The 22,084-nt window shown below is 51.8% G+C and overlaps 1 protein-coding gene across 2 annotated transcripts in view; it reads left to right on the top strand.

Annotated features, from left to right (window-relative positions):
• Positions 1 to 567: 567 nt before the first annotated feature.
• Positions 568 to 22,084, top strand: part of LOC140388259 (protein SSUH2 homolog) — a 143,460-nt gene continuing 121,943 nt past the window's right edge. The window contains exon 1 of one of the 2 annotated variants that reach the window (XM_072472117.1): positions 568 to 586. Coding sequence is in view for 1 of the 2 variants with exons in the window: in XM_072472116.1 (XP_072328217.1) it covers positions 1,177 to 1,192 (16 nt within the window). In the remaining variant the exon portion in view is untranslated. Of the gene's footprint in view, positions 587 to 919; positions 1,193 to 22,084 lie in introns of those variants that run through there. The other variant, XM_072472116.1, reaches the window with a different exon arrangement.

The following is a 22,084-nucleotide window of genomic DNA, read 5'->3' as shown; positions in this document are numbered from 1 at the left end:
AATAATTCTGACAACCTGTACGTAGTTAACTGTTGGGCTAAATGCATAGCCACTGTACAAAATCAGTTCTAGGACCAGCCTTGTAAACCCCTACCACCATGCGAACCACCACCCCGCTGGGTTCTTTTTTAACAAGGGTTGAATGTATTAGGGGTAGTATGGTACCTGTGAAGCCGAGAGGCTATTGGCTGACAGGTCCCGGGTCCTGGTTGGATCTGCCGCCTGCTGGCTCCGCCCTGAAGGCGGAGTATAAGAGCTCGAGTTCTCCCAGCAGCCGCATTCTGTAACTGAGCTGCTGGGGAACAAGTCTTGGTTAATAAAGCCTCGATTGATTTAATCTCTTCTCGACTTGAGTGAGTAATTGTTGCGCTACACCTATTACCCTTGTGGTCGCTGCTTGGTTCCTGGTTAAGCCACGCCTCAATTTCAAAATTCTCATCATTTCAAAACCCTCTGTGGTCTCACTCCACCTCACCTCTGTAATTTCTGCCAATCCTCCAACCCCCCAAAATATCTGTGCTCATAGATACTTAGAACCTTTTTTTATTTTATCAGCACAGGTCCTGAGGTTCATGGTGAATACTGGGTGAGTTGCCATAGAGGGTGTAAGGGCATGGGATGGTCGGTGAGGGACGGGGGTTGACATTAAGCTGGTTTTGGGGGCTATAAACGACCATGGGGGATGAATGGAAACTCATCGGTTGTCATAGGAGGCTATAAATGGGGTGAGAGCCGTATTTTGTTTTATCGATTTTGTTTAAAAGCTGGGTCAGTGAGGTGGAACTTTCAGTCTGCCTCTGCACAGGGCAGCACCTGCGGCAATCTCTGCACTCTTACTGGGGGCAGCGGACCCAACTCATGTTAACACCCGGCCCCCGGAATGAAAGTCAAACTGTTTGGGGGACTGTCTCCTGAATCAGATTTGAGGAGCCAGGGATTCCCCTGACTGCGCTTTTGACTCGGAAACAAACATTCAGACCTTTATCTTCATGTTTTATATAAATACAAGTGGGTGCTTTTGATGAAGCCCCGCCTCTTTACTATATTTTCTCTTCTGCTGAAGAGGGAGTTGCTGAGTCACTACTCAGTTGAGCCGCATCAGCTTACTTTGAGTTCCCGATAGTTCCTTTAGGCGACGATCATTGTTTACGACATTAATCTTTGAGCTGGTGATTTATGGATCCTCAACAATGTAAGTTAACTGCAGTTTATACTTGTGATCACTTTTTTTGCAGTGGAAAAGCATGTGTTATAGTTAGTTCTGTGTGATGTACTTTCACTTGTATAAATCCCACGCAGCCCCCAGTATCAGGGCTGTCAGGCCACACAACAGGCTTCTCAGGATGAGTGGTCAGATTACTGCATGGATACAGCAAATATTTTCAAAGAACAAGTTTCTTAATATGCCCCCCACACACGGAGAGATGTTCCTGAAATCGGTCTGGTTAGAATTAACATAACTCCCTTGGGTTTGAAGCACATCTTTTGTTTTCGAAGGACTGCCTCAGATCCCAGTAAGCAGCTGTTGCAAAACAACGAACTGTGTTTTGAATTCCCAGTTCTGGTTTATCAATGTGGACTTGAATGCCCTGGTAGGTGTTGGAAAGATTTTAATTTCTGGGTCTCATTTGCAGCTTGCTGCCTGAAAGGGTGGCTTAGAATTGGCAAAGGTTTTCAAACTCGGATCCTGGAACCCCAGTGGCTCCACAAAGGAGCTCTGATGAAGAGTCACCCAGACTCAAAACAAGCTGTTTCTCCCCACAGATGGTGTCAAACCTACTGAGATATTCCAGCATTTGTCTCAAAGCACTTTACAGACAATGAAGTACTTTTGAAATGTAGCCATTGATGCAAATGTAGAAAATACAGTGGCCAACTAACAACAATTGATAATAATTAGATAATCTGTTCTTTTGTCATGTTGATTAAGGGATAAGTATTATAGAATCATAGAATTTACAGAGCAGAAGGAGGCCATTCGGCCCATCTAGTCTGCACCGGCCCTTGGAATGAGCACCCGACTTGAGTCCATGCCTCCACCCTATCCCCATAACCCAGTAAACCCACCCATCCTTTTGGACACCTAAGGGGCAATTTAGCATGGCCAATCCACCTAACCTGCACATCTTTGGACTGTGGGAGGAAACCGGAGCACCCGGAGGAAACCTACGCAGACACCGGGAGAAAGTGCAAACTCCACATAGTCACCCGAGGCTGGAATTGAATCCGGGACCCTGGATCTGGCCAGGATACTGGGGAAAACTCCCTCTCTCCTCCTTGAAATTATGTCATTGGATCTTTTCCACCCGAGCAGGTAGTTGGGACCTTGGTTTAATGTCTCATCCAAAGACAGCACCTCTGACAGTGCAGCACTCCTTCAGTACTGCACTGGAGATGGCCTTGATCTTTGAGCCCCAGCGTGAGACTTCAACCTAAACCTTGTGACTCAGAGGCGAGGATGTCTTTGGAGCCGCTGCATTCAGCTTTCTGCATTTTCTGAATCAATTAAAATCATCTAGGCTACTGTATTATAGTTCTTTAGAAATGATTTTGTGTTAACATCTCTGTTTCCGTTTGCACAACTGGCACTGGGGTAAATGGGCCGAATGGGCTACTTCTGTGCTGCAACTCGTTCCATGTTTTAAATTTCTGTCTTCAACAAGCCTGGTGGAGCTCATCCGACTTCCACTTACTTTCGTAATCTTTGGAGGTTGGGGATTCACAAGGACCCTGTCAACACTTTGTCAGTCTTATGCATAGAAAAGTTGACAGCCACTGTTATTGAGTCAGGGAATAAAGTAAGGTTTACGAGATTTGTTGACACAAAGAAAGGGGAAGATGGTCACATTTGCCACCATTCTGCTTTTTCCTTCCCACACAGTAAATAGTTTACCAAATGTTTTGTTTCGTCCTTTGGCTATCATGCCTTTTCATAAAGGTGTCCCTTTGAAAATATTACCTTTTTTCATTTGTTCATGGGTTGTAGGCATCAGTGGCTGGGCCAACATGTGTTGCCCATCCCTAATTGCCCTTGAACTGAGTGGCTTGCTAGGCCATTTCAGAGAGAAGCTGTGGGTCTGGAGTCACATGTAGCCAGACCGGGTAAGGACAGCCAATTTCCTTCCCTTAACGGCATTCTTGAACCAGATGAGTTTTTACTACAGTCAATTCTTGGTCACTATCACTGAGATTGGCAATTTTGTTTTCTTCCCCAATTCTAGATTTATTAATTGAATTCTAATCCCACCATGCCATGGCGGGATTTGCACCCTAGTCCCCAGAAATTAGCCTGGGCCTCTGGATTATTTGCCTGGGAACATTACCACTACACCACTGTCCCTCATTGGCGACAACAGGCTGACCTTTCAACTCACCCTAATTTGGAAGGCAACACTCTCATGTTTGTATTGTTTGGTACATTCTTTATTTTGCAAGTGCATTTGAGTTGAAATGAAGATTTTATGCCAAGGCCTGAGCTACCAGGGGCCTAAAGCAGAATAACCTTGATTCACAGCGTCAATTCTTAGCTCTGCTCTCACCCTCATCAAATGCAGGAAGATTTAGGCCATGTTAATGACTCAATCAAATTCAGAACAAGAAAGCGTGGTCTTGAAATGAGAGCTGTCTATATACAAATGAAATCAAGAAGCACTTTTTCACACCAGCGTCGTAAAAATCTGAAACACCCACAAAGCTGCCCCCATGGCCAATGGACAATATGTCAGTTGAAATTTCCAGAACTGGTATTGACAGATTTGTGGTTAGATTAGGGTATTAGCAGATATGAAACAAAGGTGGGTACTTGGAGCAGATAGGTCAAAACTGAATTGAGTGGAAGAGCAGGCCTGACGAGCTGAATGGCCTTTTGCTGTTCCTTATGTTAATTGCGTTAAGCGAGGATTAAGGGAGAGACCGAAGGAGGGAGATGCAGGGCGGGATTCTATGGCTGTCCGCGGTCAATGGACTTTTCAATTGCCTGCGTCTCGCCTGTGACAATCTTACGGTGGGTGGGGCGGAAGAATCCAGCCAATAGTGTGAGGGAGAGAGGTAGAGTGTGAGGGAGAGAGATAGAGTGTGAGGGAGAGAAGTATGGTGTGAGGGAGAGAGGTAGAGTGTGAGGGAGAGAGGTAGAGTGTGAGGGAGAGAGGTAGAGTGTGAGGTAGAGAGGTAGAGTGTGAGGAAGAGAAGTACGGTGTGAGGGAGAGAAGTACGGTGTGAGGGAGAGAAGTATGGTGTGAGGGAGAGAGGTAGAGTGTGAGGGAGAGAGGTAGAGTGTGAGGGAGAGAGGTAGAGTGTGAGGAAGAGAAGTACGGTGTGAGGGAGAGAAGTACGGTGTGAGGGAGAGAAGTACGGTGTGAGGGAGAGAGGTAGAGTGTGAGGGAGAGAGGGAGAGTGTGAGGGAGAGAGGTAGAGTGTGAGGGAGAGAGGTGCAGTGTGAGGGAGAGAGGTAGAGTGTGAGGGAGAGAGGTAGAGTGTGAGGTAGAGAGGTAGAGTGTGAGGAAGAGAAGTACGGTGTGAGGGAGAGAAGTACGGTGTGAGGGAGAGAAGTACGGTGTGAGGGAGAGAGGGAGAGTGTGAGGGAGAGAGGGAGAGTGTGAGGGAGAGAGGTAGAGTGTGAGGGAGAGAGGTAGAGTGTGAGGGAGAGAGGTGCAGTGTGAGGGAGAGAGGTAGAGTGTGAGGGAGAGAGGTAGAATGTGAGGGAGAGAGGTAGAGTGTGAGGGAGAGAGGTACGGTGTGAGGAGAGAAGTACGGTGTGAGGGAGAGAGGTAGAGTATGAGGGAGAGAGGGAGAGTGTGAGGGAGAGAGGTAGAGTGTGAGGGAGAGAGGTAGAGTGTAAGGGAGAGAAATACGGTGTGAGGGAGAGAGGTAGAGTGTGAGGGAGAGAGGTAGAGTGTGAGGGAGAGAGGTAGAGTGTGAGGATGAGAGGAAGAGTGTGAGGGAGAGAGGTAGAGTGTGAGGGAGAGAGGTTGAGTGTGAGGGAGAGAGGTAGAGTGTGAGGGAGAGAGGTAGAGTGTGAGGGAGAGAGGCAGAGTGTGAGGGAGAGAGGCAGAATGTGAGGGAGAGAAGTACAGTGTGAGGGAGAGAGGTAGAGTGTGAGGGAGAGAGATTCAGTGTGAGGGAGAGAGGTAGAGTGTGAGGGAGAGGGGTGAAGTGTGAGGGAGGGGGCACAGTGTGAGGGAGAGAGGCACAGTGTGAGGGAGAGAAGTACGGTGTGAGGGAGAGAGGTAGAGTGTGAGGGAGAGAGGTGCAGTGTGAGGGAGAGAGGTGCAGTGTGAGGGAGAGAGGTGCAGTGCGAGGGAGAGAGGTAGAGTGTGAGGGAGAGAGGTAGAGCGTGAGGGAGAGAGGCAGAGTGTGAGGGAGAGGGGTGAAGTGTGAGGGAGAGAGGTGCAGTGTGAGGGAGAGAGTGTGAGGGAGAGAGGCAGAGTGTGAGTGAGAGAGGTAGAGTGTGAGGGAGAGAGGTAGAGTGTGAGGAAGAGAAGTACGGTGTGAGGGAGAGAGGTAGAGTGTGAGGGAGGGAAGTACGGTGTGAGGGAGAGAGGTAGAGTGTGAGGGAGAGAGGTAGAGTGTGAGGGAGAGAGGTAGAGTGTGAGTGAGAGAGATTCAGTGTGAGGGAGAGAGGTGCAGTGTGAGGGAGAGAGGCAGAGTGTGAGGGAGAGAGGTAGAGTGTGAGGGAGAGAGGTAGAGTGTGAGGGAGAGAGGTAGAGTGTGAGTGAGAGAGATTCAGTGTGAGGGAGAGAGGTGCAGTGTGAGGGAGAGCGGCACAGTGTGAGGGAGATAGGTAGAGAGTGAGGGAGCGAGGTAGAGAGTGAGTGAGAGAGATTCAGTGTGAGGGAGAGAGGTGCAGTGTGAGGGAGAGAGGCAGAGTGTGAGGGAGAGGGGTGAAGTGTGAGGGAGAGAGGTGCAGTGTAAGGGAGAGAGGCACAGTGTAAGAGAGAGAGGCACAGTGTGAGGGAGATAGGTAGAGAGTGAGGGAGCGAGGTAGAGTGTGAGTGAGAGAGATTCAGTGTGAGGGAGCGAGGTAGAGTGTGAGTGAGAGAGATTCAGTGTGAGGGAGATAGGTAGAGAGTGAGGGAGCGAGGTAGAGTGTGAGTGAGAGAGATTCAGTGTGAGGGAGAGAGGTACTGTTGAACCATGATTCACCATGGCGCCTTCTTGCACTGGTTTTGTTTCCAATGAATTGCTTAAGTTTCACTATCAATGAAATGAAACGAAAGCAATCCCCAGTAAAACATAAAGTGCCGCCTCTTCCAAGCCCTTATATGATCATCAATTATCTGCTTCACAATATCATGCATATCTCTAATTTCAAGCAGTAGATGAAATTAAGTGAATTTGGTGTATTTGGATGTTTGAAAGGGATTCATTAAGGTGCCACAGGTTTGACTGTATGGGATGTGAGACAATGGGATTCTCCGTTGCCCGATGCCAAAATCGTAATAAATGTTCAGTCGGAGAATCGATTCCGACCCCGGAGTCAGGGCCGGTGCCGGTTTGACGCCGGTTTCCGATTCTCTGCCCCCTCCAAACAGGCGGCATCATGGCGAGCGCCGCGCGCAGTCGCAATGCCGTTGGCGCCTGATCGGCTGGCCCACTCGCGATGTTCTACCCCCGATGGACCGCGTTCCTGACGCCGCGGGACATGTGTGGTCTGTGCCAGCGTGCTGGCTGCGGACTGTTTCCAGCGCCGCCATTCTCAGCCACTAGCCGGGGGGCACCTGTCAGGGCTGGGGCCTAGTGGAGGGTGGCCAGGGGTTGGCCAGGGTGTGGGCTGTGGGGTCGCGGTCGGCAGGTTAGGTTTAGTACACGGCCGGCGCCATGTTGTACGGTGCAACCGGTGCAGGTCGTCAGCCGTGCGCATGCGCGGGCTGGGACCCGGCCATTCTCAGGCCACTTTTGACATGGGCGGCGGGTGTTTCAGTCACCGGTACCGGAATCAGTGACAGGTCGGCACCGAATTTCCTGTCATGAAAGTCAACACATTCTAGCTGGCGTCAGCACCTAGTCTCCAGAACGGAGAATCCAGCCCAATGTATTCTTATGGATTGAGGATTCGATAATGGACAGGAAACAGCGAGTAGGAATAATTGACGTGGATTTCATGTTGGGGGAGGGCTCCCCACATCCAGCACAAATTAGCCAGCTCACCCTGCTGCGTTGTTGTAAATGTTGTTATTATTGATCAAAGTGTCAATGAATGAAGTTGGGGACATTTCAGGGGATGCAAAGTGAAAAATCTACCCCAGCATATTAACATGCTGACATGTGGCAGAGTGGGAAGCTTCTCTACCTGTTTAAACTGGCTTGCAATCTATTTGACTTTTCTCTTGACAATAAATATCCTTACTAATGGGAACTGTTTAGCCCAGTCAGCTGTTGCTTCAGCCCCCAAAAGAATCATTGAGTGCGATATTACGACTCACATCAGGAGAAATTTCTTCACTCAAAGGGTTTGTGATCTTCTGGTTGCACTGAGGTCAACCACTCTCGGCAGAGCGGGCAAACCATGGAAAAGCCCATAGGCACTGGCAGGCCGGGAAGATTGAGTCTGCGGCCAATGGCTCATAGCATCCGCCATGGGTTTGCGGCTGGAAAGTCCAAGGCCATCGTCTGGGTTCCTTAGAGGACTGAGTGAACCTGACACAAGTTGACGCAATGTGGTCCCCTCTGCATTTGGAAAACCAAATGTTTGTGGAACACCTCCGTTCTGTCGGCAATCGGAATTGCGCTTCCGGTAGCTCGTCATTTCAATTCGACACCTTGCTCTCACGCTGCCAATTCAGTCCTTGGCCTACAGCACTATTCCTGTGAGGCTCAATGTAAAAGCTTCAGTAAGAGAGTGCCCCATTTTTTGATCAGGCACTTTATAGCGTTCCATACTCTACATTGAGTTCAACAATTTCAGACCCGCAAAGTCTGTCGTTCTCCTCACGTTCTCCAAGCGAGGCGTGGGTTGTTTTCTCTGGAGCAGAGAAGACTGAGGGGTGACCTGATCGAGGTGTACAAGATTGTGAGGGAGATGGATAGGGTGGATAGAGAGCAGCTGTTTGCCTTAGTTGCAGGGTCAGTTACGAGGGGACACAAGTTCAAGTTGAGGGGCAGGAGATTAAGGGGGGGTGTGAGGAAACACTTTCTTTACCCAGAGGGTGGTGACGGTCTGTAATGCACTGCCTCACATTCTTTATAAAGTACCTTGATGAGCACTTGGCAAACCATAACATCCAAGTGCTGGCAAATGGGATTAGGTAGGTCAGGTATTTGTCACGTGGTGGTGCAGATTCGATGGGCCAGAGGGCCTCTTCTGCAATGTGTGATTCTGTGATTTTGTCCCCGTTTTTTGTTTTTGTTTTTGTTCTTTCAGTCCGCTTCTCTGTGGGCACATCTTTTGTTTCTTTTTCTTGCCCCATCTTGGTTTTGTTTGGCCTTGCAGGGCTAACTATTCTGTCATTCAATCTCCCCTGTCTTCCACCCGCCTCTTGCTCAAAACCAATTGTATCTCTAACTTTTCCTACTTCTCATGAAAGATCAGGGGCGACATTCTCCGACCCCCCCCGCCGGGTCGGAGAATCGCCGGGGGCTGGCGTGAATCCCGCCCCCGCCGGTTGCCAAAGTCTCCGGCACCGGATATTCGGCGGGGGCGGGAATCGCGCCGCGCCGGTTGGCGGGCCCCTCCGCTCGATTCTCCGGCCCGGATGGGCCGAAGTCCCGCCGATAAATTGCCTGTCCCGCCGGCGTAAATTAAATCACCTACCTTACCGGCGGGACAAGGCGGCGTGGGCGGGCTCCGGGGTCCTGGGGAGGTCGCGGGGCGATCTGACCCCGCGGGGTGCCCCCACGGTGGCCTGGCCCGCTATCGGGGCCCACCGATCCGCAGGCGGGCCTGTGCCGTGGGGGCACTCTTTCCCTTCCGCCTCCGCCACGGTCTCCACCATGGCGGAGGTGGAAGAGACTCCCTCCACTGCGCATGCGTGGGAAACTGTCAGCGGCCGCTGACGCTCCCGCGCATGCGCCGCCTGGAGATGTCATTTCTGCGCCAGCTGGCGGGGCAACAAAGGCCGTTTCCGCCAGCTGGCGGGGCAGAAATTCCTCCGGCGTCGGCCTAGCCCCTCAATGTTGGGGCTCGGCCCCCAAAGATTCGGAGCATTCCGCACCTTTGGGGCGGCGCGATGCCCGTCTGATTGGCGCCGTTTTGGGCGCCAGTCGGCGGACATCGCGCCATTTCCGGAGAATTTCGCCCTGAAATCCACCACTCCATCCCCATCCCCGCCCCCAGCGCACACCACAAAGGTATCGCGTATCTCCCCCACTACTGCTATATTATTGGGGGCTCTCCCCACCCCCACACTGCATAATTATCAGGGGCTCTCCCCACCCCCCCCCTCCCCTCGCACATTTACTGGGGGCTCTCCATCCACCCCAGCGTACAATTATTGGGAGCTCTCCCCCCGGCACAACCACTGTGGCAGTATTGCTGCCACTCCCACCCCACCTCTATGCCCTCTGCCCCTGTCACAGCAAGCTCCCCCCCTTAATGGCCGTTCCCCTGTCACTGTCAAGTCCCCACCCACAAATGTTTTGGTGCTCTCCACGTCCCCCTCGCCCCCCACCACACATGTTGGGAAATCCCCACCCCTAATTGGAATCCTTAGAGGGCCCATGTCTGGCACAGGGTGGCACAAGCTGGCACTGCCAGATTTGCACTGCCAGGCAGCTGCCAACCAGGGAGGTGCACAAACACGCCACTATCCCCCGTCTGTCTTCCATCTTCCTAAAGCTTTTGTGAAAGTCAGAGATGTTTGAATATTCAGTAATCATGTGAAGTGCTGGCCCTTTAATGATCTGTAAATCCAAATATATTTAAATATATTCACCATCACCAGTGAGGGTCAGAGACCATTGGAAAAGGAGACCTCGCCCGCGAGAACCTCGATTCCTGAACCTTGTGAGATTCTGTACCTGTGTCGCCATTCGCACTGAGACAGAATCGCCCCATTAACACTGTTTCTCTCTCTGCCAGGTCTGTTGATTTTGTTCTTGTACTTTAAGATTTTATTGCAAGCAACAGGCTGCGGGATTCTCCATCGATGGAATCTTCCGCTTTGCTGGCAGCACACCCACGCCCGCAGGTTTCCTGATGGCGTGAGGCGGGAACCCCATTGGCTGGCCGGCGGAACGGAGGATCCCGCTGCCAGCAGGGGCGCGCCGGAAAACGGGGCTGGCGGGACGGAGAATCCCACCCAGGGTTACTGCTGTATCCCGACTCAATGGCTGGAACTAACTGTTCCTCGCACATTCCAGCTCAGCAGCCTCCAGCAATATCCGAGACAAATATCCTTTTAACAGTAGCATAAGGAGATTCCCTATTGGGCCCCAGATGAACAGGAAATCATACAGCGAGGCAACTGAGAAAGTAACGGTTATGATGATCTACGTCTGAGCATGTGAGGAAAAAACAAAATCACCCACTGATCCACCCTTTCCTGATCACCACCACAACAGAAAATATGCAACAAAGGAGGCCCAATCAGAATTCGGTTGTGATGTTACTTCATGGTCAAATAACATCTGGCCTAAGCTCAAAGATAAACAAGGACACGTGGGCACGGTGTCCGGGATCATCAGATCCTGCAGAAATGTGACCCAGTAAGTACTTGCCTCGTGGATGAAATTGAGAGAAATTTTTAAGTATAAAAAGTGATAATGGACTTTACAGCATCAAAATCGTCAACAGCTGAAAATCAAGCTTCCACTTGTCTGATGAAGATATTCTTATACAGGAACGAAGGCGCAGTGATAGTGGGACACCCATAGTAGAGCCTTCTCCGTGAAGGGATGCTGAAAGTGGAAGTCTGTCTGTAAAGGGACACAGAATGGTAGAACCCTCGCTGTAAAGGGACTCTGTAAATGCACACTGAGAGTGGGTCTCTGTGTAAACACACACTGAGAGTGGGTCTCTCTGTGTAAACACACACTGAGAGTGGGACTCTCTGTGTAAACACACACTGAGAGTGGGGCTCGGTGTAAATGCACACTGAGAGTGGGCCTCTCTGTGTAAACGCACAGTGAGAGTGCATCTCTCTGCGTAAACGCGCACTGAGAGTGGGCCTCTCTGTGTAAACGCACAGTGAGAGTGCATCTCTCTGCGTAAACGCACACTGAGAGTGGGACTCTGTGTAAATGCACACTGCGAGTGGGACTCTCTGTGTAAACACACACTGAGAGTGGGACTCTGTGTAAATGCACACTGAGAGTGGGTCTCTGTGTAAACGCACAGTGAGAGTGCATCTCTCTGTGTAAACGCACACTCAGAGTGGGTCTCTCTGTGTAAACGCACACTGAGAGTGGGTCTCTGTGTAAGCGCACACTGAGAGTGCATCTCTCTGTGTAAACGCACACTGAGAGTGGGACTGTCTGTGTAAATGCACACTGAGAGTGGGACTCTGTGTAAATGCACACTGAGTGGGACTCTCTGTGTAAATGCACACTGAGAGTGGGTCTCTGTGTAAACGCACAGTGAGAGTGCATCTCTCTGTGTAAACGCACACTGAGAGTGGGACTCTCTGTGTAAATGCACACTGAGAGTGGGTCTCTGTGTAAACGCACAGTGAGAGTGCATCTCTCTGTGTAAATGCACACTGAGAGTGGGCCTCTCTGTGTAAATGCACAGTGAGAGTGCATCTCTCTGCGTAAACGCACAGTGAGAGTGGGACTCTGTGTAAATGCACACTGCGAGTGGGACTCTCTGTGTAAACGCACACTGAGAGTGGGACTCTGTGTAAATGCACAGTGAGAGTGCATCTCTCTGTGTAAACGCACACTGAGAGTGGGACTGTCTGTGTAAATGCACACTGAGAGTGGGACTCTGTGTAAATGCACACTGAGAGTGGGTCTTGTCGTGTTGGGTGCTCTGCTACATAGACGAACCAACACGGTTGCGGATGGTACAACTCAGTTTTATTACTAACAATAACAACATCTGTAAACTGGTTACTGTGGTTCGTTGATTACCCTCTAACCTGTGGACCTAGCCCTAACACTATCTTGGAGAAGCACTCAGCACATGGTGAATGTCTGAGTGGCACGCTGTGAGCTCTGTGCCCTGAGCTGTCTCCTGCTGGAATCAGCCGGAAGTGTCGTGTTCTCCGTTTTATAGTGTGTACGCTCTTGCCTGTGATTGGCTGTGATGTGTGTGTGTTGATTGGTCTGTTGATCTGTCCATCAGTGTGTATGTATGTTTGCACCATGATGTTTATCTGAATATCATGACAGGTCTCTCTGCGTAAACGCACACTGAGAGTGGGTCTCTCTGTGCAAACGCACACTGAGAGTGGGTCTCTCTGTGTAAACACACACTGAGAGTGAGTCTCTCTGTGTAAACGCACACTGAGAGTGGGTCTCTCTGTGCAAACGCACACTGAGAGTGGGTCTCTCTGTGTAAACACACACTGAGAGTGGGTCTCTCTGTGCAAACACACACTGAGAGTGGGTCTCTCTGCGTAAACGCACACTGAGAGTGAGTCTCTCTGTGTAAACGCACACTGAGAGTGGGTCTCTCTGTGCAAACGCACACTGAGAGTGGGTCTCTCTGTGTAAACACACACTGAGAGTGGGTCTCTCTGTGTAAACACACACTGAGAGTGGGTCTCTCTGTGTAAACACACACTGAGAGTGGGTCTCTCTGTACACACTGAGAGTGGGTCTCTCTGTGTAAACACACACTGAGCTCTGTGCCCTGAGCTGTCTCCTGCTGGAATGAGCGGGAAGTGTCGTGTTCCCCGTTTTATCGTGTGTATGCTCTTGCCTGTGATTGGCTGTGATGTTGTGTGTGTTGATTGGTCCGTTGATCTGTCCATCAGTGTGTATGTATGTTTGCATCATGATATATTCATCTGAATATCATGACATCCCACCTTTATTACAAGAATATGTGCCTATGTGGTAATAAATATACATGTGTACTGAGTGCAGCTGAATGTGTGTGTGCAATATTTACAACATGTACATGAGGCTAAACTATATACATAGGAAGGTGTCAGGTGCAGCATAGCAATGAGGTTGTACCATAACAAAACAAGTGTAAACATCAAGCATCAAAACAAACTCCTGTAACGACAAAAAGAGAAACATATTAACATTGTGGCATAATACGTCAGTGAGTTCAATGTTCAAACAGGCTCATAAGTCCAGCGTAGTAGGTGGGCGACGAATTCGGGTTGACCGCCTCAAGGGTGGGTCACGATCCACCGGCTGAGGAATGGGCCTGGCCACAGGCGACAGAGGAATGGGCATGGTGGCAGGAAGCTCCACGAAGTCGACATCAGGAACAACAGGAGGGCGTGGCACCGGTGTATGATCACGGAGCGAGCGCGGAAGCAGGCGAAGAGCCCGGCGATTACGCCTGCGAATGGAGCCATCAGGCATGCGAACCAGGAACGAGCGGGGAGCCACGCGTCGGAGAACTTCGGCATTTGCCGACCAGCTACCCTCTGGTAGGTGGATGCGGACGTTGTCTCCAGGCGCCAGGGCAGGAAGATCAGTTGCCCGAGTGTCATGTGCTACCTTCTGCTGAGCACGCTGCTGTCGCATCCTTTGCAGTACTGGAGCATAGTTGGGTGTAGGGACCAGAATGGATGGCACAGTGGTCCTGAGGGCACGACCCATCAACAGCTGGGCTGGTGAGAGGCCAGTGGCTAGTGGGGCCGAGCGATAGGCCAGCAGGGCGAAGCAGAAATCCGATCCGACATCATCAGCCTTGCAGAGAGCCGCTTGACGATGTGGAAGCCCTTTTCCGCCTTGCCATTGGACTGGGGATGCAGAGGGCTGGACATCACATGTGTGAAGCCATACGAAGCAGCAAAAGAAGATCATTCTTGGCTTGCAAAACAGGGCCCATTGTCCGACATGACAGTAAGCAGAATACCATGGCGAGCGAAGGTGTCTTTGCATGCCCTGATGACAGCGGACGATGTCAAATCATGTAGGTGTATGACCTCTGGAAAATTCGAAAAGTAATCCATGATGATGACGTAGTCCCTGCCAAGCGCATGAAAAAGGTCCACACCCACCTTCGCCCAGGGGGACGTCACCAACTCATGGGGCTGAAGCGTCTCAGGGGGTTGCACCAGCTGAAACCTTTGGCAGGGGGGGCAGTTGAGCACCATGTTGGCGATGTCAACACTGATGCCCGGCCAGTATACAGCTTCTCGGGCCCCCCATCTGCACTTCTCAACCCCCAGGTGGCCTTCATGTAGTTGGTCGAGGACCAGCTTGTGCATGCTGTGTGGAATCACAATCCGGTCCAGCTTTAGGAGGACACCGTCAATGACGGCCAAGGCGTCTCGGACATTGTAGAATTGTGGGCACTGTCCTTTGAGCCACCCTCCCGTCATGTGGCGCATCACACGTTGAAGAAGGGGATCAGCCGCAGTCTCCCGGCGAATACGAGCCAGACTTGAATCATCAGCTGGCAGATTGGCCGATGTGAAGGCCACCTGCGCTTCGACCTGACAGACGAACCCCTCCGAATCGGGCGGGGTGCTCACTGCTCTGGATAGGGCATCCGCAATGATGAGGTCCTTTCCCAGGGTGTAGACCAGTTGGACGTCGTACCTCTGGAGCTTGAGCAGGATGCGCTGGAGGCGAGGGGGTCATCTCATTCAGGTCCTTGTGTATGATGCTGACCAGGGGGCGATGGTTGGTTTCCACGGTGAACTGGGGGAGAGCATACACTTAGTCGTGGAACTTGTTTATGCCGGTTAACAAACCCAGGGACTCCTTCTCGATCTGCGCATAGCGCTGTTCTGTGGGGGTCATGGCCCGCGAGGCCTAGGCGACCGGGGCCCATGATGCAGTGTCATCCCGTTGCAGGAGTACCGCCCCAATGCCAGACTGGCTGGCATCAGTCGAGATCTTCGTATCACGAGAGGTGTCGAAGAACGCCAATACCGGGGCTGTGGTGAGCTTAATTTTGAGCTCCTCCCATTCCTTCTGGTGTGCGGGCAGCCACTGGAACTCTGTGGATTTCTTGACTAGGTGGCGAAGAGCCGTTGTGTGGGAGGCAAGGTTGGGAATGAACTTCCCCAGGAAGTTGACCATGCCTAGGAAGCGTACCACTGCTTTCTTGTCTGCCGGCTGCGGCATGGCTGTAATGGCGCTCACCTTGTCTGCATCCGGACGCACTCCTGACCGGGATATGTGGTCCTCCAGAAACTTTAGCTCAGTTTGGCCGAAAGAACACTTGGCTCGGTTGAGGCGCAGGCCGTGTTCTCGTATCCGCGCAAAGACGCGCTGGGGATGACTGATGTACTCCTGTGGTGTGGTGGACCAGATGATGACGTCGTCAACATAGACGCGCACCCCTTCGATGCCCTCCATCATCTGTTCCATGATTCTGTGAAATACCTCGGATGCCGAGATGATGCCAAACGGCATTCTGTTACAGCAGAACCTGCCGAAAGGAATGTTGTAGGTGCACAACTTCCTGCTGGACTGATCCAGTTGGATCTGCCAAAAACCCTTCGAGGCATCAAGCTTTGTGAAAATTTTAGCCCGGGCCATTTCGCTCGTTATCTCTTCCCGTTTGGGTATGGGGTAGTGTTCCCTCATGATGTTGTTGTTCAGGTCTTTCGGGTCAATGCAGATCCGGAGTTCGCCAGAGGGCTTCTTAACGCACACCATGGAGCTGACCCATGGCGTGGGCTCCATGACCCGGGATAGCACCCCTTGGTCCTGGAGATCATGCAGCTGCTGCTTGAGGCGGTCTTTGAATGGTGCTGGGACTCTGCGAGGTGCGTGAATGACCGGGGTGGCATCCGGTTTGAGCCGTATTCTGTAGATATAGGGCAGTGTGCCCATGCCCTCGAATGCCTCTTGGTTGTGGGCAAGGAGCGAGTGGAGCTGTGCCCTAAATTCTGCATCCGGGAAGTCTGATGTGCCTCCTGGAGACAGAGCGTGTACCCGCTGAACGATGTGGAGAACCTTGCATCCCTGTGCGCCTAGCAGGGAGTCCTTCGATGATCCAGCTATCTCAAAGGACAGTGTGGCTGTGTATGTATTGTGTGTCACCTGGAGCTGGCAGGATCCCATGGCCGGGATAACGTTTCCGTTGTAGTCGACCATCTTACAACGGGATGGCCGAATTGGTGGTCTGACCTTCAAGGCGTAGAAGGCCGACCACGCTGTTAGGTTGGCGGAGGCACCAGTGTCCAAACGGAATGTGATTGGTGATCGCTTGACCGTTAGGGTGGCACATCATTCATCACCTGGATTGACACTGTTCACTGGCATCGGCTGGTGGGTCCTGCTTGGAGACATCCGGTTTCTGTCAATGACCGCAACACGGATGGCTTCCCGGTCGTCTGTATCACCGGTCTGTATATCGTCCGGGTATGACTCGGAGTACGGAGGCTGAATTGTCCGCACGTCCCTGCGAGGCTGTCGGAATTGGGGAGCGTTGGCAGGTTGAGCTGCTCGACAGCAGGCAGCGTAGTGGCCCATCTTGCCACAGCGGAGGCATTGTCGATTCTTTGCCGGACATTGCCGCTTTAAATGCGCGGATCCACAGTTGCCGCATATCGTGACGTCATGCCGTTCGTTGCACCACCGCGCATGCGCAGTTCGGTCCTGCGTAGAGCACACCTGCGCGTCACGTCCCTCTGCGTCGACGTCTCTTTTGGCGCGTACAGGCGCGGGAGGCCGCGGAAAGTGCGTGAAATGGCCGCCCTCGTCTGGGCCGCGGGCCTGGAGGAACTCGATCGCCTGGACCCACTCGGCCTGGTAGGACCCCTGCCTTGCCGATTCGGCCGCGTAGGACCCCTGCCGTGCCAATTCGGCCGCCTGGAATTGGGAGTAGCGGCTGGTCGCGTTTTCATGGAGGACGCAGGCTTCGATGGCGGTGGCTGGGTGAGGCTTTTAATTTTGAGGAGCTTCTGGCGTAGGGTGCCCGAGGTGATCCCAAAAACAATCTGGTCCCGAATCATGGAATCGGAGGTGGCCTCATAGCCGCAGGACTGCGCGAGGATACGGAGGTGTGTTAGGAAAGATTGAAAGGGCTCATCCTTACCCTGCAGGCGCTGCTGGAAGAGGTACCTCTCGAAACTCTCATTTACCTCGACGCTGAAGTGTTGCTCGAGTTTGAGAAGGACCGTCTTGTACTTCGTCTTGTCCTCACCTTCCGCGAACACCAGGGAGTTGTAGATGTGGATGGCGTGTTGCCCTGCCGTGGAGAGGAGGAGGGCGATTTTCCTGGTGTCCGAAGCATTCTCCCTTTCTGTGGCTTCTAGGAAGAACTGGAAGCGCTGTTTGAACAACTTCCAGTTGACGCCGAGGTTTCCAGCGATTTGGAGCGGCTGCGGCGGGCTGATGGTGTCCATCGCGCAGGATGGCGGATTCCTGAGGATGCGTATGTAGGTCTCACAGTTACTGGGTTCCAATCCTGGTACTATGTCGTGTTGGGTGCTCTGCTACACAGACTAACCAACACGGTTGCGGATGGTACAACTCAGTTTTATTACAAACAATAACAACATCTGTAAACTGGTTACTGTGGTTCGTTCATTACCCTCTAACCTGTGGACCCAGCCCTAACACTATCTTGGAGAAGCACTCAGCACATGGTGAACATCTGAGTGGCTTGCTGTGAGCTCTGTGCCCTGAGCTGTCTCCTGCTGGAATGAGCAGGAAGTGTCGTGTTTCCCGTTTTATAGTGTGTATGCTCTTGCCTGTGATTGGCTGTGATGTTGTGTGTGTGTTGACTGGTCTGTTGATCTGTCCATCAGTGTGTATGTATGTTTGCACCATGATGTTTATCTGAATATCATGACAGGTCTCTCTGCGTAAGCGCACAGTGAGAGTGGGTCTCTCTGTGTAAACACACACTGAGTGGGTCTCTCTGTGTAAACACACACTGAGAGTGGGTCTCTCTATGTAAACACACACTGAGAGTGGGTCTCTCTGTGTAAACACACACTGAGATTGGGTCTCTCTGTGTAAACACACTGAGAGTGGGACACTGTAAATGCACACTGAGAGTGGGTCTCTCTGTGTAAACACACACTGAGAGTGGGTCTCTCTGTGTAAACACACACTGAGAGTGGGTCTCTGTGTAAACACACACTGAGAGTGGGTCTCTGTGTGTAAACACACACTGAGAGTGGGACACTCTGTGTAAATGCACACTGAGTGGGTCTCTGTGTAAACACACACTGAGAGTGGGGCTCGGTGTAAACACAGACTGAGAGTGGGTATCTCTGTGTAAACGCACAGAGATTGGGTCTCTCTGTGTAAACACACACTGAGAGTGGGTCTCTCTGTGTAAACACACACTGAGAGTGGGGCTCTCTGTGTAAACGCACAGAGAGTGGGTCTCTCTGTGTAAATGCACACTGAGAGTGGGTCTGTCTGTGTAAACACACACTGGGAGTGGGCCTCTCTGTGTAAACGCACACTGAGAGTGGGTCTCTCTGTATAAACACACACTGAGAGTGTGCTGTCTGTGTAAACACACACTGGGAGTGGGTCTCTCTGTGTAAACACACACTGAGAGTGGGACTCTCTGTGTAAACACACACAGAGAGTGGGTCTCTCTGTGTAAACACACACAGAGAGTGGGTCTCTCTGTGTAAACACACACACAGAGTTGGTCTCTGTGCAAACACACACTGAGAGTGGGCCTCTCTGTGTAAACACACACTGAGAGTGGGTCTCTCTGTGTAAACACACACTGAGAGTGGGGCTCGGTGTAAATGCACACTGAGAGTGGGTCTCTCTGTGTAAACACACACTGAGAGTGGGGCTCGGTGTAAATGCACACTGAGAGTGGGTCTCTCTGTGTAAACACACACTGAGAGTGGGTCTCTCTGTGTAAACACCCACTGAGAGTGGGGCTCTCTGTGAAAACACACACTGAGAGTGGGGCTCGGTGTAAATGCACACTGAGAGTGGGTCTCTCTGTGTAAACACACACTGAGAGTGTGTCTCTGTGTAAACACACACTGAGAGTGGGGCTCGGTGTAAATGCACACAGAGATGGGTCTCTGTGCAAACACACACTGAGAGTGGGTCTCTCTGTGTAAACACACACTGAGAGTGGGTCTCTCTGTGTAAACACACACTGAGAGTGGGTCTATCTGTGTAAACACACACTGAGAGTGGGTCTCTCTGTGTAAACACACTGAGAGTGGGGTTCTCTGTGTAAACACACACTGAGAGTGTGTCTCTGTGTAAATACACACTGAGAGTGGGGCTCGGTGTAAATGCACACTGAGAGTGTGTCTCTGTGTAAACATGATGTGGAGATGCCGGCGTTGGACTGGGGTGAGCACAGTACAAAGTCTTACAACACCAGGTTAAAGTCCAACAGGCTTGTTTCGATGTCACTAGCTTTCGGAGCGCTGCTCCTTCCTCAGGTGAATGAAGAGGTCTGTTCCAGAAACACATATATAGACAAATTCAAAGATGCCAAACAATGCTTGGAATGCGAGCATTAGCAGGTGATTAAATCTTTACAGATCCAGAGATGGGGTAACCCCAGGTTAAAGAGGTGTGAATTGTACCAAGCCAGGACAGTTGGTAGGATTTCGCAGGCCAGATGGTGGGGGATGAATGTAATGCGACATGAATCCCAGGTCCCGGTTGAGGCCGCACTCATGTGTGCGGAACTTGGCTATAAGTTTCTGCTCGGCGATTCTGCGTTGTCGCGGGTCCTGAAGGCCGCCTTGGAGAACGCTTACCCGGAGATCAGAGGCTGAATGCCCTTGACTGCTGAAGGCACCTGGTTCAACTCCATGGGTGCTGAGTTTCTGTAGGAAGTCCGTCGTGTCGCGACAGAAGCTGGGCGTACCTTGTACGATGGGTTTCAAGATGCCCTCGATGTAGCCAGAGAGGTTCTCACACAAGGTCCCATTGCCTGAAACGATAGGGCGGCCTTGTGTGTTGGCCTTATGTATTTTCGGGAGGCAGTAGAGATCTCCAATGCGGGGAGTACGTGGGATGAGAGCACGTAGGGTGCTCTGAAGATCTGGATCCAAGGTCTTGATCAGCCTGTTAAGTTGGCGGATGTGTTCCTTGGTCGGATCTGCGGGTAACTGTCTGTAGTGTTCATGGTTGTTCAGTTGTCGGTATACTTCTTTGCAGTAGTCCGTTCTGTTCAGTACGACAATGGCCCCTCCTTTGTCTGCTGGTTTGATGACGATGCTGCGGTTGGTCTTGAGAGCGCGGATGGCATTGCGTTGTGCTTGGGTGACGTTCGGGGCTGTCTTGTGAATGCGACTGATGAATCTGGCATTGACGCGACTCCTGACGGCTTGAGCATACATGTCGAGTCTAAGGCAGCGGCCTTCCGGAGGGGTCCAATTCGACTCTTTACTCTTCGCTTGCCGCACCGCAGATCTCTCGGTCTGCTGTTCCGGTTCATTGATAGTCTGCTTGGGTTCGCTGTAAACACACACTGAGAGCGGGGCTCGGTGTAAATGCACACTGAGAGTGGGTGTAATAATGCACAGGAGGCAGGGGTTCCGTCACCACACCAGTATTTATTTGCAATAACTTATATACAAGAGCAGCTCCAAACAATGCTGCTAACATCCCAGTCAACTTAAGACTGGCTCACAAAGCCTACACAGGTGCTTATATGGGCCCCCTCAATGAGCTATCATTGAGGGAGTTCATACTCCAATTGACCAACCAATAATGCCAATTGGAGGTCATTACACCCCTCCCCCCCAAGGTCCGAGGAATTCCTGCCAGCTGGCATTCCTCTGAGCTTCTTCCTGCTCCTCCTGTCCGGGTCTGTCACCTCTGTGTCGTCCGCCGGGTCGTTCTCCAACGTGGGTGGGGTGTACCTTATAGGTGCCCGTCTTTTCCTTGACGACCTCCTTGGACGTTGTACTTCCTCCTCCTTGGGGAGAGGTGTCGCGGCGGCTTCGTCGAACGTGTCCATCTCCAATTCTGACGACTGGATGACGGGGTCTGGAGAAATTGCTCGGGGCTGGGGTGTGGGTATCTTTCCCGTCTGAGCTATCCCAGCTTGAGGCGGTCCTGCTTCGACTGCCTCCAGGTGTGGTTCCGCTGCCCTTATTTGGTCTAGGTGTTTCTTCAGCACCTTACCTCCTATCGAAACTCCATGTGATATGGGCCCTGTTTGGGACTCTACTGTGCCTTTGACCCACGTTGGTCCATTCCCATAATACTTGACCCAAACCGGTGCCCCCACCTGGAAATGTCTCTGCTGCCGACTATTATCATGACCCCTGCGTTGGACCTCCTGTTATTTCTCCACTTTCCCCGTTAAAGTTGGGAAAAGGAGACTCAGCCTCGTTCGCAGCCGCCCTCCCATTAAGACTTCAGCTGGCGGTATGCCCGTTTTGGAATGCGGTGTGGTCCTGTAATCAAACAGCCAGCGGGAGACGCTGCCGGCTGCTTCTCGAGTCCCGCTTTTAGTGTCTGGACCGCTCTCTCTGCCAGGCCGTTGGACGCTGGATGGTAAGGGGCCGTTTTGATGTGGCGGACTCCGTTTCCCTTTAGGAATTTTCCAACTTCCCCACTTGTGAATGCCGTTCCGTTGTCCAACACCAATACCTCCGGAAGTCCATGTGTTGCAAACGAGGCCCTGAGCTTTTCAATTGTCGATGCTGTGCTTGCCGCGTTTACCCGGTGGACGTCCAACCATTTGGAGTGGGCGTCCACTATCACGAAAAACATTGAGCCCATGAAAGGGCCGGCGTGGTCAATATGCAGGCGGGTCCACGGTCTGCCTGGCCATTCCCACGGGTGCAATGGCGCAGCTGGTGGCACTCTTTGCCCCTGTTGGCACTCCTGGCACCGACGTACCAAGGCTGCTATGTCTGTGTCCAATCCTGGCCACCAAACGTAGCTTTGAGCTAGCATCTTCATTTTAGACACCCCTGGGTGTCCGTGATGTAACTTGGTTAAGATTGCCCGACGGCCCTGAGCTGGGAATATTACCCGGGCTCCCCATAATAGGATACCGTCTTCTACTGTTATTTGGTCCCTTCTGCTACAGTATGGGTGCATCTGGGGCTCCACTGGTCTCTCCAGTTCCCCTGTTAGCAGTAAATGCTTCATCTTA

This window comes from Scyliorhinus torazame, chromosome 13 (assembly GCF_047496885.1).
Source record: "Scyliorhinus torazame isolate Kashiwa2021f chromosome 13, sScyTor2.1, whole genome shotgun sequence".
NCBI classification, from domain to species: Eukaryota; Metazoa; Chordata; class Chondrichthyes; order Carcharhiniformes; family Scyliorhinidae; genus Scyliorhinus; species Scyliorhinus torazame.
Note: the sequence above shows the minus strand (reverse complement) of the source record. Positions and strands in the feature narration are given on the sequence as shown.